Raw genomic sequence first — 15,772 nt, 5'->3', positions numbered from 1 at the left:
CCAGCAGATTCGATTCGACGGGCAGAGCTGGCAATGGACTGGGCTCCTTCCATGGTTGCTTGGCTCCCGACAGGCGGCTGGACACACCCAAATTCAGTGGAGGTCAGGTTCAGGTTCCCCGAAGGTCCCTTGCGGCGCGGCTTGTGGTCGGTGCTGCGGGCTGGGTGGGTGCCCGCATATCGAAGGTGGATGCCCCCCTCCACACCCCTCCATCCCATCGGTGTTGCCCCCGGTACGAGGGTGAGCCTGGCCGGCCCCCGATAGCGCTTGGAATTGCAGCTGACACAGGCCGCGGATCCATCCCGAGCTTGCCATCATTTTTTTTTTTTTTGTGGTTTGGCTACTTTGAGTCTCTGATTTCTGCCAGTCTGCTGGATTCTAGCTTGGCCCTCTTCCGCATCGTGTACAAGCGATGGCCTACAAATGCGCAGGGTAGCTCTTGTACCTTACCTACTTACCCCACCCAGTGGAGGCGCAAAAGGGGTCCAGGTCCTGGGCAGGCGGCGCGAGCACCAAGCTCAATCCCCGTCGTAGAAGTGTTGAAGGTGGTGGTCCAGACGTTGACGGTCGTGGGGTGTGTGTGTGTGTGTGTGTGTGTCTGTCTTGTCTCCAGCCGCCCCTCCAGCTCGTGTTGAGGTCCAGCTCCCTTCTTAAGAAAGCTCCTCTTCACTCCTCTTTTTTTTCTCTGGGTGCCATTGATCAATGGACCTGGAGGACCCAAAACTTCTACTGCCTTCCCACTCGTGCTAAAATCTTTCACCAGTCGACAAAAACAAACGAGACCCCAAAGTCTCACCTTCCCAACTTTGCACTACGTCATACAATACCGCGTGAATGGGTGAATATCTGCCACAGATGGAGTAAGTTTTATCTCTATGGTGTTTTCTTTTCCCTTTGTGAAGCTATTGATCGCGCTCACAACAGTATCCTGATCCTTTGGCTTCACATTGGCTTAACAAAACAGCTTCAGAATGGCTAATAATCCTCCCTCCAGGCCTCCCCAACTTCTCGTGAGTTGCCAACCGAGAGCTCACCAGCTCATCTCTCCCTCGACACGAGCGCGGGCCACTGACTGAAGCAATCGATAGGATCATTACATCGGAATTGATGTGGGCACTGGCTCCGCCAGAGCTTGCATCATTGATGAGACCGGCGATATCAAGGCCCTGGCCACCGAGCCCATCAAGCTCTGGCAGCCAGAGACCGGATTCTACGTGAGTCTCCCGATCCTTCCATTGTATTCTCTAGCTTTACGACAGCCTCCGCCACCGAGACAAAGTAGGCTGACTATCGGCAGGAACAATCGACCACAGACATCTGGGCATGCATTTGCCTCTGCGTCAAGCAGGTCCTCATCGACTCCTCGGTTGACCCTGCTAAGATCAAGGGAATCGGCTTCGATGCCACCTGCTCCCTCGCCGTCTTCAGAGACGACACCGATGTTCCCGTCCCTGTCACAGGCCCCGACTTCGATAACGCCGATGGCAATGACCGCAACGTCATCCTTTGGCTGGACCACCGTCCCGTCGAGGAGACGGAGAAGATCAACGCCACTGGCCACAACCTGCTCAAGTACGTCGGCGGCACCATGAGCATCGAGATGGAGATACCCAAGGTGCTCTGGCTCAAGAACCACATGCCCAAGGAGCTCTTCGACCGCTGCAAGTTCTACGACCTCGCGGATGCCCTCACGCACATGGCCACCGGCAACGAGACGCGGAGCTTCTGCAGCACCGTTTGCAAGCAGGGCTACGTCCCTGTTGGTGTCGACGGCAGCGTCAAGGGTTGGCAGGAGGATTTCCTTACAACAATCGGTCTGGAAGACCTTTGCAACGATAACTTCAAGCGCATGGGCGGCGTCAACGGGGTGGTGAGCGCCGGTTCCCGTGGATCGAGGACATTTGGCTAACAAGAATCGCAGAACGGAAAGTACCAGAGTGCCGGCGAGCTCGTCGGAACTCTCAGCAAGAAGGCTGCCCGGGAGCTGGGACTTCCCGAGGGCATCGCCGTCGGTGGTGGTGTCATTGACGCCTACGCTGGATGGATCGGCACCGTCGGAGCCAAGGTCGAGCTCCCTCCTGATCATCTCGATGAGGAGGCGCCCAAGAACGACCTGTCCCAGGCTTTCCATAGGTTGGCGGCGGTTGCCGGAACATCCACGTGCCACTTGGCCATGTCCCGAGAAGCTGTGTTCGTGCCCGGCGTTTGGGGTCCTTACCGTGATGTGCTTCTGCCCGAGTTCTGGATGGCTGAAGGTGGTCAGTCCGCCACCGGCGAGCTCCTCCGTCACATTCTCGATATCCATCCCGCATACGTCGAGACCCAGGCGCTTGCCACGGCCGAGTCGAAGAACATTTACGACTTCCTGAACGCTCATCTGGAGTACATGCGAGAGAAGGCGAACGCTCCTTCCATCTCCTACTTGGGTCGCCACTTCTTCTTCTATGGCGACCTCTGGGGCAACCGATCACCCGTCGCCGACCCCAACATGAAGGGTGCCGTCATTGGCCTGAGCAGCGACAAGACGACAGACAACCTCGCGCTATGGTACTACGCGACGATGGAGTTCATTGCCATGCAGACGCGCCAGATCGTCGAGTCGATGAACAACGCCGGTCACGTCCTCAACACCATCTTCATGTCCGGCAGCCAGTGCCAAAACCCGCTGCTCATGGACCTGATGGCCACCATCTGCGACATGCCCGTCCTGGTGCCCCGCTACGTCAACGCTGCCGTCGTCCACGGCGCCGCCATGCTGGGTGCCAAGGCGGCCACCGCGTCCGAGGACGGCACCACGGAGAACCTGTGGTCCATCATGGATCGCATGAGCAAGCCTGGCAAGCTTGTCAAGCCCGGCACTCTGAAGGGCGAGAAGTTCCTCTTTGACGCCAAGTACAAGGTCTTCCTCGAGCAGTGCAAGACGCAGCAAGAGTACCGCAAGCAGGTTGATGTCGCCGTTGACCAGTGGCTGCAGAACTAGGGCATTTTCTTTTTCACGGACTGACGACGGATTGACGAGATAAAAAAGGGGAAACGGAATCTTTCGGCGTGGGTTAGACGGCTTGGCTCAGGGGATTTGCGGCTTTCAGACCATGGATTGCGGTCACCCTCTGGATGGCTTGTTTCGAGGGGTTTTCGACGATAATGATAATAGTCGTTCATTACGAACATAGAAGTTCTTCACATACAAAAGAGATTTCATACTAATCCGACGTGGAACCGTGGCTCGGTCGCATTGCGGCTCGCGAATGTTTTGAGGCGAACAGCGAGGATGCCGCAGTGAAGCAGGGGTAGCTGCGGGTTTCGTTGCTGCACGTCTGCATCTGTAGCGAATACACGTGCCTATGAGCATAGCAGCTGATAGGGCAATGGCCTCTGCGCTAGCAGTGTAGGTAGCGGGACGGTGGAGTTGTGATGCTGCAACGGGGAGAGGCGTGTGGGGCCGCGCCTCAGCTGCCACGGACCAAGGCGACAGACATCACCTTGCAACGGCCGAAGCTTGTTTATCTATTCTCTTTCTCCGTTGTACTTTTGCCTCTTTAAATTTCCTCCTCCTAGGCCTGCCGGCTCGGATCTAGTTGATCGAGAACAAAATCTAGGCAAATTCGTGACGTGCACTGGCCCGTTTCAATCCCTCGACGACCGATAAACAAAGCGCACGTTTCACAGCTCGCCAGCTTCACCAACAATCCCTCCCGAAGAGCCCCTAGCAGCAATTGCAGCCGCTGCTGCCACGAGCCCACCATGCGATTCGGAAAGACTTTGCGGCAGGCCATCTATGCGCCTTGGAAAGACAGGTACATTGACTACGCGAAGCTCAAGTCCCTTCTGCGAGAGGACAAGTACGACGACGAGGATGTCGCGTGGACCGAGGAGGACGAGAACCGATTCTGCGACGAGATCTTCAACACCCAACTCGAGAAAGTCGCGCAGTTTCAGGAGGAGACATTCAACGCGCTGAAGGATCGCATCGATGCCGCGTTCGAGAAACTCAAGGATCTGGCGCCGCCGGCCAGCGAGGGGGAGGAACAGGACGGGTCCGAAGCCAAGAAGCCCGACGCCGCGACAGCCCAGAAGCTGAAGGACATTGAAGCGGAGCTGGACAAGATCACGACCGAGATCTCGGAGCTCAAGAAGTACAGCAATATCAACTACACGGGCTTCCTCAAGATCGTCAAGAAGCACGATCGCAAGAGAGGCGACCGCTACAAGGTGCGCCCGATGATGCAGCTGAGCCTGTCGCAGCGGCCCTTCAACTCCGAGCAGGGCTACTCGCCATTGCTCAACAAGCTATCCATCATGTACTACGCTATCCGTCAACAACTTGACGAGGGCAGCGCCGATCAGCAGCCCTTGGACCTGGAAAGCCAAGGCGAGACGCATAACGGAGAGAGGTACACTGCCCACAAGTTCTGGGTGCATCCGGACAACCTGCTGGAGGTGAAGACGTACATCATGAGACGGCTTCCCGCGCTTGTCTACAGCGAACAGTCGGCCAGGGAACTCGACGGCTCCAGCGACCCTACGATTACGTCGCTCTACTTCGACAGCCCCAAGTTCGACCTCTATGGAAAGAAGGTGGAGCGCAAGGCCGAGGCCTCTTCACTGCGCGTGCGTTGGTACGGACAGTTGAGCTCTAAGCCTGACCTGTTCATCGAGCAAAAGATTGTCGGAGAGCAGGGATCCAGCGAGGAGCGCAAGTTCACGATCAAAGACAAGTACATCAAGCCGTTCATCGACGGAACATACAAGATGGAGAAGACGGTGCAAAAGATGGAGCGACAAGGCGTCCAGGCCGAGGAAATTGAAAACTTCAAAAACACCGTCCAGGCGCTTCAGGCTTTCGTTCAAGAGAACAAGCTCCAGCCCGTACTTCGCGCCAACTACGCCCGCACCGCCTTTCAGAAACCCGCTGACGACCGCGTCCGTATCTCGATCGACACCGAGGTTGCCTTCATTCGTGAGGACACCTTGGATCGCGATAGGCCTTGCCGTGACCCTTCCGAGTGGCACCGCACCGATATTGACGGTTCAAACGTGACCTACCCGTTCAAGGCCATCAACCAGAGCGAGGTCTCTCGCTTCCCCTACGCCATCCTGGAGATCAAGCTCAAGGAAGACCCCAACCGAAAGCGTCCTGCGTGGGTCGCGGATCTCATGGGTTCCCACTTGGTTCATCCCACTCCACGATTCTCCAAGTTCGTTCACGGCGTTGCCTCTCTTTTTGAAGACTACGTCAACAGCCTTCCTTTCTGGCTAAGCGATCTGGAAGCCGATATCCGCAAGGATCCTCAGAAGGCGTTCGAGGCTGAGGAGCAGCGTCGGGCCCAGCGTGCCGAGGATGAGCAGGCCGTCGGCAGCTTTTTGGGCAACAAAGTCAGTTCCTACAAGGTCTCCAAGAGCTCGCCGGCCGGCGCGTCCTATCTCGCCAACCGCATGGCGGCCGAGGCGAGCGCTCGCTCGAGGCAAGCGGGCACTACCGAGAACCAGCAAGCTGGCTCGAACCAGGAGAATGGCGACCAACAGCCGCACAGCTATGGCACGCTGTCATCCGTCCTCCCCGGTTTCTCGCTGTCCAAGTACTCCAAGGCCAAGAGAGCACAAAAGAACCAGGTGCAGCTGCCCGAAGGTGTTGTCGAGCCGGTTCAGTGGCTCAAGAACTCGGGCGAGCTCAAGATCGAGCCCAAGGTGTGGCTGGCCAACGAGCGCACGTTCCTCAAGTGGCAGCACATCTGCATTCTTCTGGGTGCATTGGCCGTCTCGCTGTACACCGCCGCTGGGGAGAACTTCCTCGCCGAGGTCATGGGTATTGCCTACATCTTGATCGCCGTTTTTGCCGGCATGTGGGGATACTTCATGATGCACAGCCGGAGAAAGATGATTATCGACCGCAGCGGAAAGGACTTTGATAACCTCGTCGGGCCGTTGATTATCAGCGTCGCGATGATGATTGCGCTTGTGTTGAACTTTGTGTTCGCTGTAAGTTGACGCCGATCTTTGAACTGTGACAGAAAGCTAACGAAATGTTAGTACCGCGGTGCTATGGAGAGGCTGAACGGGGAGAAGATGGCCTGGGAAATTATCAACGGCACCAGTGAGCCTATCCGCCAGGAGCTCATCTAAGTGACGAGAAACTCGACAAGTGTAGATTGTGTGGGTGAACCCTGTGTAGATGTCTCGCGTAGATTTCGTTTGGTGATGAACATGGCTTTGGGCCGGGTGCTGCTTTGGCTCTTTTTTTGGTATAATGCGTGATACCTCAGTCGGAGGCGGATGTAGAAGCATCGTGTAAATGTTTATGGGATAGGACTGTGCATCAAAAAAATACATTTTCTTTGTCGGTCAAGTAGAATCATACTGCACCAAACTGGCGACACGAGCTTCTGCTTTCGGGACTCTTGGCTTTTCTCTGTTCAGGCTCTATGGTGTTTGGGCAAGTCTCTCAGCGTTTCCGTATGCGATGACGATGGTGCGGAGTAAGTATAGACCGGCCATATCTCGTCAAGCAGCGCGTCTCACTGTAGCCACATTGAAATAATGAGGACTGCTATGTTGCAAGCTTCGACTCCAGCTTCAAATATTAAGGGATGCTTTGAAGACACTGTCATCTATCGCATTATTCCTTGCCGCTTACTTAGAATCAATTGCAGAATGTGATTAGTGGTCTCTGACCACAGAGAGTACGCCTCGAAGTAGTCGCAGACTTTGACGCTGGCTATACTCTTGTCTGTCTAGCTGCTACAAATTCTATGTAAAAATACTTTTTACTAGTTGATATGCCCAAGTGAGCATTGTTCTACGTAAATGTCGAGTTAATAACAGCTGCATTATGCTATCCTTCACATCCGGTTCGACTTCTTCAAATGGACAGGAGGCCTCTTTATTAGGACGACCAATTATATGAATACTAAAGTTCCCTCAGGTTCAGGCTATAATGGCAACACCAGCTCCAACAGCCATCAGCTGATGCATTCTTCTCCTGTCGACCTCCTTCTTCAGCATACAAATACAGCTTGCAACGATGAGGCATTCTACAGTGTCCTTGCCACCATTCTTCAAATCCGTCCACCTGAACAAGTCCATCATCAGCCGGCCCCCGTTGCCGGCCGTAGTCCTTCCGGTCCCCGGCGTTCTTGTTTTCTCCCCGCGTACGAGCTGAGCGACGCGCGAAGCCTTCTCCTCTGTCTTCATCCCATTCGCAGGAATGGCCTGCTGGACAAGCTCACAGATGAGTAGCGTGTCCGCACCGTCGATGGCGGCGCGCTCTTTGCGGGAAGCGTAGCGCCATCGAAAAGTTCCGCATGGGGTTTTGAGGACCTGGGTGCGGGAGGTCAAGGATTTTGAGCGTATTTGGAGGTCCGAATCTTCCTCGCATATCTCTGTCACTACTGCAGAGCCATGCAGTGACGAATTCTCGTTTGGCAAGCGAAAGACTGGAGGCTTCCCTGGTCCGAAGCGGTAGAGCGTTGTACAAACGGGCATCTGAGCCGTATCGTCTCCCCGTATCAGGATACAGCTGTTGTCGCTGCGTGAGAAGCGGAGGGACCTATACGCTGGCGTGGAGCAGTTCCAGCGCCCCTCCTCGACTCGGAAGACTGGGATGGGGTCTGGCCTTGTCCCTCTCGGCAAAGAAAGCCAATGCTTTCCCGAGGACTCGATCTGAAATTGCACTGTGGGTGTGAAGCACTCGCCGGCTCGAGATGGAGAGCTGTCAGAGGAGCGAGAATCTGGGGTGTTTGGAGGAGGTCTGATGCTAGCATTGGAAAAGGAACGTGCTGTGGCATCATCGTAGGTTGGCGGCGAGTTTGAGAGCCGTGTTCCCGGCGATAGTTCGGTCAGGTTCACCACAGAAGAAGACGGCAGCTCTGTCGCTGAACAATACGACGGGAGGGAAGATGTGCGCAAAACGGGTTGCGGTGTTTCGGTTAGCGTAGACATGGTTAACTTTGCTATTGAAGAGGGTGGGAAATTTCAAATGACGGTGTAATGTACTAGTGTTGTTGGGTCTTTGAAAAGACTTGGATGATAGACATGCAAAGCCTCTTGACACGAGGTTGTTCAGGACACGGGGAAGCACGCCTTAAATGAGCTGGCCTTTCTCTCCGAGGTATGCTTGATTTCAAAAGGTTGGACTCCGTGAAGAAAGAACGAGAAATACGGTGAACGGAAGCGCCTCACACTCTGCAATCGTCCATCCGACATTGCCCATTCGCTTCCTCACCCACTTGGGGCAGGAAGCACATAGTGTCCCATGAGATTCCACGAGCGTCCCCGGGGGCGCAGCTGCCTAGCCACCTCATCGTCCCAGCTTTCAGAGCTGAAAGTGGCAGGGAGAACTCTATGCGCCTTCCCGCCACGTGCTTGGTCACCGAAGCGTTTTGATCGTATGTCTTCCAATTGCCTCCTGGAACGCTGGCCAAATTGCAGAAAATCAAGCTTTTCTACAGGTCGCCTTGGTCATCAGAAATGCAAACGTGAGATGGTTGAAGTCTCGTTCTCCAGCGGCCCCACTTTCGGCCGTCGTATTGCTCGTTTTGCTCACTTCAGCCAATGAGAAGCCGGGCGTCCGGGCGGTGCGTCAAGATGATGGTGGAGGCGGTGCCGGGCCGGGTGGGGCCCATCCTGCCTCGGGTACCCGCACCGACGACTAGAGCGGTAATGAGGATCGGCGGTATTGTTGCCATGGTCCTGGAAGAACAAACCTTGTCTTGCTCACATGTCATTTTCGCCGTATGGGAACTTGAGTTTGCGTGATTGATCTACCCGTCTGCACGCGTGAGTGATCCAGTGGAGTTTGCAATCTTTGTAGGGCTGGCTTCTTACCGGCGAATTCGAGCACGTCTTGCGGGCTGCAAGCACACGAGAGGAGATGTAAGATTATAGCACCAAAGTTGTGATTACTATCCGCCATTGTATCTGAGGGAGCACCGGGTCATTCATTCTATCTTTGTAAAGAAGAAGTGATCCCGACTCATCTGGTCCTCCACCCACACCGGCCACTGGTTGTATATGAGGTGCTCATGGTCTATCTGCCTGTTCAGATACCTCAGCCAGCGGACAATGCTGCCCGTGTCCTCCGGGTTGTCCGTCTCCGTCTTCGGCGGCGCTTTCTCGCGGCATTCATGCTCGGCCTTGGTAACCGATGCCATTACTAGCTGAGCGGCGATCCAGTGAGTAGCCAGGAGAACCATCGTCATGTTAGACATGTCGATGACCCGCTGGAACTTGACATGCGGCAGCTGGATCCACCAGCCGTAGTGCTTCGAGATCATTCTGTATGCTTTCGAGGGTTCGCTCAGGTCAGCTTCTTCTTCTTCTTTTGGCGAACTCTTCAACATTGGGGCAGATAGAGAGACTTTGCGGTACCTTCCCAGGATGATGTATGCATCTTGCACGCCAACTCGTATATGATATCATAGTACTGAATCTCAACCTCGTCTCGGCACAGATGTCGTAACGCACCAATGGCTTCAACCGCACCGTCAGCCCACTCCTGCCGTATCAATGGAAGATTCACCATCTTCGGCTCCAAGACCGCCCGCGAATCCTGGTCAAGCATGTTGACGAAGACGGGCTTGATCCCTTTGCACATCATCTGCGCGCCGATGATGAGAATGCCTCTGATGAAGGTCATGAACTCGCCCATGCCATCCTCGAAGCTGGTCGACTGGAACGTCAGTGCGAAGCACGTGGCTACGAGCGCGTTGGCGTGCTCCGTGTTGGTCCCCTTGGTCGGAAGCCCGGCCAGAGACTTCTTGATTGCCTTGATGGCCTTGACACGGTGTGCCATGGCGAAGGCCAATAGGCTCGGGTCTTGGGCCATTAGATCGCAGGCCGCCATGCCGAGGATGGCGTGCATTAAAAACTCGTGCTGTGGAGGCGTTAGCGAACGTGGCAAATGCCTCGGGAGCGAGCAGGGTCGTACGCTTTGAGACAAGCATGGAATCTCGTGGGTCCAAATGTTCTCGTTGCCGATGGGGTGGTGCGGGTAGCATTGGAGCATGAAGTGCTGGAAGAACCTCATGTCCTGCAAGCTAAAGAGCGGAACTTGGTGGTGAGGCTGGAAAATATTATCAGCTGCCGTACTCGAAATATTGACGCCTGGCGTACCTGGTGTGTGATGGTTGGCGTGCTTGGATATTCGCACTTCAAACCGGTCTTGACACAATGACCACAAGATGGGCGCGTTTCCTGGCACTGCGGAAGCGGTCAGGTCAACCGGCCCCAGATAATTCAAAGACGGATGGTGTACCTTGATCCGCCTTCTTTTGCAGTTAAAGCATCCTCTTCGGCTCTTCGTATGTCCTCTTCGTTCAAGCCTCTGCTTCTGAACCGGTGCGTTTGACGTGCTAATTTCGGGACGTGAGTTATTGGCAGCCACTGCCGAAGAGGCGCCCGTCGGGGAAGAGGCGGACAGCGTCTCACTAGAGTACGCGGCCCCGTCTCCGAGAAGCAGGTCCTCGTCCGGGAAGGCCGACCCGAGGTCATACTCATTGAGACTGAAGACAGGTTGAATCGGGATGCCTTGGTGTGTGACGTCCATGTTCTCGTTTCTCAATTTCGGGGGGAGTTAGTGATGGATGTCTCGTTTTCAGAGAGCCTGACAGCTAGAAACGAATCGCCGTGCTAGACGTTTTAAGAAGCTTGTTCCATCGCCTCAACGGCTCGTCGACAACAGGCTGACGCTGAACCCATCACCTGAAGAGCACCCAAGAAAGCCAAGTCAAGTCACGTGTGACAGCGTCCAAGATTGTCATCGTGGCAGGGTGTCGGAGTGACTTTCAGCCCGCTACAGGTCTTAGATGCATCATTCCTAAGCGTTCATTGGCCCCTTCAGATCGTCACTCAGCTTTGGTGGCTGTCTTGTGGAGGCTGTGCGCGATGAAGCCTTTCAAGTTGCCTTGCGACAGAACCAGTGATATGGCTCGCTGCTCACCGAACGAGTCTTGGAAACGGTACATTATGTGCGACCTCACGCATCGTCGCGGCGGTGCAAATATCGTGAGGTTCCCTTCCGTGTAGGTACACGGAAGACCCGCTTCGCCATGCGCGTGCGCTCCGTAAGCGCCCCAGGGTCCACAAAATCGCAGACGCAGCTGGATCGATAGCTCAGTGGTAGAGCGAGAGATTGCAGTTCTATGCAGTTATCTCTAGGCCCCGCGTTCGAACCGCGGTCGGTCCTTTCAGTTTTGCACTTCGATCCTGGTGATGGATGCCCTTTTCTTTTGACGATTTTTGCTTGTGTAGTCAATCTCCTCACTTGAGTTGTAAGAAATGCAAGGTTTCATTTTGTGTGCGTGGCCATGGCGCACCCGCTTAAATTTAAGCGTGTTTGTGCTCTGCCATAGTTATTCACTTTCTGGGGTCGGTCGGTCCCAACACAGACTTGTACTCAAAATCAGTTAACCATACACGATGGTGGTGTTATATCCCGAGGCTTGTAGAAAGGCCAGGCGCTACTTCGGAATTATTGACATGCCAATGTTAGTCTTCGATGCGACGGATGCGGATTCAGGATAGCATCGAAATAGCCTTAGCTAGAGCCGCCTCCCACCCTGATGGAAGTGGAAAGCTGTCCTTGCTAAACACTCACAAGAGGACTAGAAGGGCCGCCGAAGGTTGAGCAGAAGGACGACTCTAGCCTAGGCTTCAGCCGTATCTTCGAGGGTTTGCAAAAGTCTCATTACCCTGATTGTTGGCGACGACGAAAGCAGCGGTGCGACGCAGCTGGTTTGCTCTCCCCAAACTCACCTGATCTCCTAAGACCCTGGAGTTGTACCGCGAGCCAACTCATTCCTTTCTTTGACATTTAGTGGGGCCCGTTCTCTCGGCATCATGCTGCCGACAACGTCACTGGAGGACTCCTTAATAATTTCAGCATCCTATGCTATGGATGGCATTCTTTGTATCAGTAGATGAGATCAGATGATGCCTGCCGACTTCCGGTTTGCAGTGTCTGACACGTTGCGAACGCCCGCATCATAGCCACCGTCAGCCAGAGGGAGGCTGGTCCTGCAAGGGAAGACTTGAATAAATATAAATGCATGCAGCTGGGAGGAATCATGTTCCATGTGGTAGTACGGCGAGGAAACGACGAGAATGACACTTTGAAGGAATGCCGGTATTTTAGGGTGTCTACAGGCAACCTTCCCGTGCGGCGTGCAGCATGCAAGTAAGACAGCCTGTTTGGACAAGCGCAGATGACGGACACCAACCGACAGATTCCAGCCTAGAGAATGGAGAACAATACCAAGGCCTTAAGCCTATGATTGTAAGACATTGGCGCGGATGGTTGCCTGCTTGATTAGGGCGCTGCCAGGCAAGCCAGGTCACCTTGGGAATCAACAAAGTTTATCGGCTTGGAAAATGCCCTCAGCGTCGAACGAAAGTACTGTGTGTTTGAGTGCGGCAGCTGTTTGCGGCAAGAGGCCCAGCTCGAGTGATTACGTACGCCGCGATGGTTGAACTGCTGAACGGTGAAAAGCCTCGTGTTCCTCATAATGAATTGCGTTGCGCAGCCCAGGGCTCTGAGTCGTGCTTCCGTCGACGTCGGCTTCAGCCTTTATCAACCACAGTGATCCGAGCGTCCAGCCCGGTGGTAATTGGCCTGATCAAGAACAGCGGCCGGCATGGCAGTCCCGGATGATGGACCCGGGTGACATTCCGAGGCTCTAGTGTAGCTTCGGCGTGGCGCAGTGGTGTCCAGGTTGGCGCAGTGGTGTCCAGGTTGTCGCTTCCCGGTAGGTCCTGCTGGGAGTTGGGGACGAGGTCGAACTCCCGTTGGACCACCAAGCTTTGGTTGATCCAGAGAGCTGGTCATCATCAGCTTCCTTTGCCAGGGCAGCACGGCAGGCAGGGGAGGCACCGGGTCGGACTGGGCGAGGGATGTGGGCGGCTCTGGGCGCCGTGGAGAGAGGACCAGACAAAAGTGAGAGAGATGCCAGAATGGGCGCCAAGTTTCGGGGATAATCGATGGGATGCGGTCGACAACTGCCCCGTGGCGGCGGAAGCTCATCTCGCTTAGGGTTTCACAGCCGGCACCCTGGGGCTTGCGGGTTGGCCCTGCCGGAACTGACGTTGTCGGGGACTGGAAGAGTCGGCCGTGTCCAACTCCAAGTCGAGTCGCCCAAGTCCCGGGCAAGGGCTGGGACGTGGACGAGCTGGGCCTGGTCCCAGTTGATCCATCTGGTTCCACGTAACGTACTAAACGCAAAAGGGGATAGGCTCAAGAGAAAGAGGAAGACGACAACGTGGAGCCAACCCAAAGTGGTGAAACGGGTCCAAAGGGCGGGCTTGATCGTGCTCTCAGTGGCCTCGCATTCGTCCCATTTCCCTCGCAGATGGCATCAGTTTTGTCGGTTGCCCCAAGCGCGGGGCTGCCGTCCAATGTTGTCGTTTCTGTCATCCTTTGTTCATCCGATGCTGGCAGCTGCGGGACCGATACGAAAGCACACCAGGTTGTGTGCGCCGTAGGGCGGGCCCTTCAACCCGGGGCCAGGCCAGCTGAGCCGTTGAAGGCTTCGTCAGCGAGGATTGAGGTTCTCGCGTAATGGTCGAAGCCTCGAGGTAGGTGACTCGTCGACGATGAGGCTTCGCCTTGAGCCTGGCAAGGGACGAAGAGGCGGTAATGTCCGGAAACGGCGGTGGCTCTCGTCGTTTGTTTGCACACGTCTACGTCTACGTCTCCCTGGTGATGGCGCAGAAGGACCAAGATGGGTGAGGAGAGGGGAGGAGAGGGAGCGGAGCCAAGGCAATGCTGACGAGTCCAAGCAGCCAAGCAGAAGTTTGTTGGGTGAGGGAGGAGGGAGGCGAAAACAAAGGGATTTCCGAGCAACTGCTGTGAGCAATAGCTGGACAACTAAGAAAGTGGTGGAGGCCGTTCGCTAGAGTAGGATTTCACATGCAGACTTGCAGAGTCTTTTGCTGAGTATCCGTCCAGACCTAAGGTCAAGGCTCAATCGAGTTGCACTCAGCAACGGGCCTAAAAACAAACGTTAGGGTTGCAAGAACCTAATTAGTTGCGAAGATGCAGGTACAACGAGCTAAGTCAAGCACCTCAGTGTAGCGCACACGGGAAACAGACGGTCGAGAGTGCTGATGATGATTCTTACCTGCATCACGCTTACAACACGCACCGGCTCTGACATGTCTACCTACCATCGACTGCCACCTGTACGTGTTGCCAGCCTGTGCGGTGCATCATGGTCTGGCAGCCGCCGACTGGACTTGGTGGGGACTACTGCATAGTACAGGGACGGTTGAGGGGATAAACAAGGAACTGGCTGATTCAGACGACTTGTGGTGCAGGCTGCTGGCTCGTATCTTTTGGCGGACGACAGGGCCGAGGTGTACCTTGGCGAGCAGCTCTCACCGAGGTATCCTTGGCGCCCGGTGTTCCAAGGTTGCGCCGCGGTTCCGGTTCCTGCAGCATTTTGCCCCCCGTTCCTGCATAAGCCAGGGGTGAAAATGGCGCTTCTTGCTCGATTCGCCTCCTGGTTGGCCACTGAGGTTGACGGGAACGAGTTTTCGACCCTGCCAAGTTTTGCTTCTTTCCCCTCTTCTTGCTGCATGCGCCGGGCTCGTGCTGGCGGCGAGGGAAGCACGGAAGGAAGGAAGCATGTTGAGCACCTAGGTATGGAAGGATAAAGTATGGACGTGATGGTGTGAAGGCACTCTGTAGGCGGCAATGTAAAACAAGCCAAAAAAGCGACTGTTTGTTTCTCCCTCGTTTGACGCCGAGCAGCCGTAATTAGCCCGGGGATCTGGATTATCGAAGACCAGTGAAACCGAGACTCCAACTATTAAGGAATAGAGGCAAATAACCAAAGAAGAAAGGGATTGTTCATTGCCTGCGCCCTTCTGTCTCGGTATCCATACATTTGGTTGGCCGTTGACGGTGACTAGGACGCAGAATTCCAGCGAGTTATGTCACTGTGGGCTCCCGAGTGTCCGTCTGCACGGGGAACCTGCTATCTGTGATACCGTGATTCACCGCGGCAGTTTCTGAAGTCTCCGCTCTGGGCAGCAACTCCAATGCAACAGTCGAGGAAGCCCTGGGTAATCTTCTGTCATCAGGTCGTTGCGTCGGTACGCCACCCCAGCAGCATTCGCGGATGCGTCCCGCCCTCTCGGCTGCCATTGAGCGGTTGCCAGAGAGTCAGTCCAGACTGTCCAGACCCTGAGGCCCATGACGGGTGCCACAAAAAGAAAAAGCATGGGCCTGCTCGGAGGCGCTGATCCCCCCTCCCAAAAACGAAGAAAAAAAATAAAAAAGACTCAAAGAAAAATCGGACGAAGAAAGACCTGATGAACTGCCAGGGGGGGACCACGGGGGCGCAAGGGAGTTTCCACAATCCAATTCCGTCCCATCTGTGCCACCACTCCAAGTTCCAAGACCACCACCATTGACCTTCCATCGACCACCACGACAGTGACGGCGGATGCTCCACCTGCCAGTCACTGAGGCGTTCGGGTATTTTGGTGTGTGGTAGGTAGAGGTCAATGGCAGGATGAAAAATCAGTGAACCAAAGCTGAGGAAGTCGCGACTGGCGAATTGCGTGTGCTGGCGTCCTGGCGCATCCACAATTCCCTGCGGTACGCAACCACTACCGCACCATGATTCCTTTCCTGGAAAGCGCGATACGTCCGGGCCGTCGTAAACTACCCCCTGCTTCCTGGAGTTGCGCGGATAGGCAGGTCCAGAGTCCAGAGTCAGTGCCGGTGCCCACCCCTCCCAGCTCCTTCCCGAATCCCTCGTGGTGAATCGTGAAT

General features: G+C 55.2%; 3 protein-coding genes across 3 annotated transcripts; 2 read left to right on the top strand and 1 right to left on the bottom strand.

Moving 5' to 3' along the window:
• Nucleotides 1–855: 855 nt before the first annotated feature.
• Nucleotides 856–2,980, top strand: CGGC5_v008886 (putative sugar kinase; the record flags this gene model as incomplete). The annotated part of the gene is made up of 5 exons (XM_032019433.1): nucleotides 856–860; nucleotides 995–1,010; nucleotides 1,089–1,214; nucleotides 1,298–1,870; nucleotides 1,922–2,980. 5 exons carry the CDS (start codon nucleotides 856–858, stop codon nucleotides 2,978–2,980), a joined length of 1,779 nt encoding a protein of 592 aa, XP_031883247.1.
• A 764-nt stretch (nucleotides 2,981–3,744) lies between these two features.
• Nucleotides 3,745–6,123, top strand: VTC3 (Vacuolar transporter chaperone 3; the record flags this gene model as incomplete). The annotated part of the gene is made up of 2 exons (XM_032019434.1): nucleotides 3,745–5,979; nucleotides 6,031–6,123. The coding sequence occupies 2 exons, from the start codon at nucleotides 3,745–3,747 to the stop codon at nucleotides 6,121–6,123; spliced, it is 2,328 nt and encodes a 775-aa protein (XP_031883248.1).
• A 2,589-nt stretch (nucleotides 6,124–8,712) lies between these two features.
• Nucleotides 8,713–10,543, bottom strand: CGGC5_v008884 (Sterol uptake control protein 2; the record flags this gene model as incomplete). Its single annotated transcript, XM_066152076.1, has 7 exons — nucleotides 8,713–8,759; nucleotides 8,824–8,849; nucleotides 9,046–9,280; nucleotides 9,367–9,871; nucleotides 9,926–10,060; nucleotides 10,111–10,197; nucleotides 10,253–10,543. The coding sequence occupies 7 exons, from the start codon at nucleotides 10,541–10,543 to the stop codon at nucleotides 8,713–8,715; spliced, it is 1,326 nt and encodes a 441-aa protein (XP_066008426.1).
• Between the last annotated feature and the right edge of the window lie 5,229 nt (nucleotides 10,544–15,772).

This window comes from Colletotrichum fructicola (genome assembly GCF_000319635.2).
Source record: "Colletotrichum fructicola Nara gc5 chromosome Unknown KSG_Nara_v1_contig05, whole genome shotgun sequence".
Lineage (NCBI taxonomy): Eukaryota > Fungi > Ascomycota > Sordariomycetes > Glomerellales > Glomerellaceae > Colletotrichum > Colletotrichum fructicola.
The sequence above is the reverse complement of the archived record's forward strand: the minus strand, read 5'-3'. Positions and strand labels throughout refer to the sequence as shown.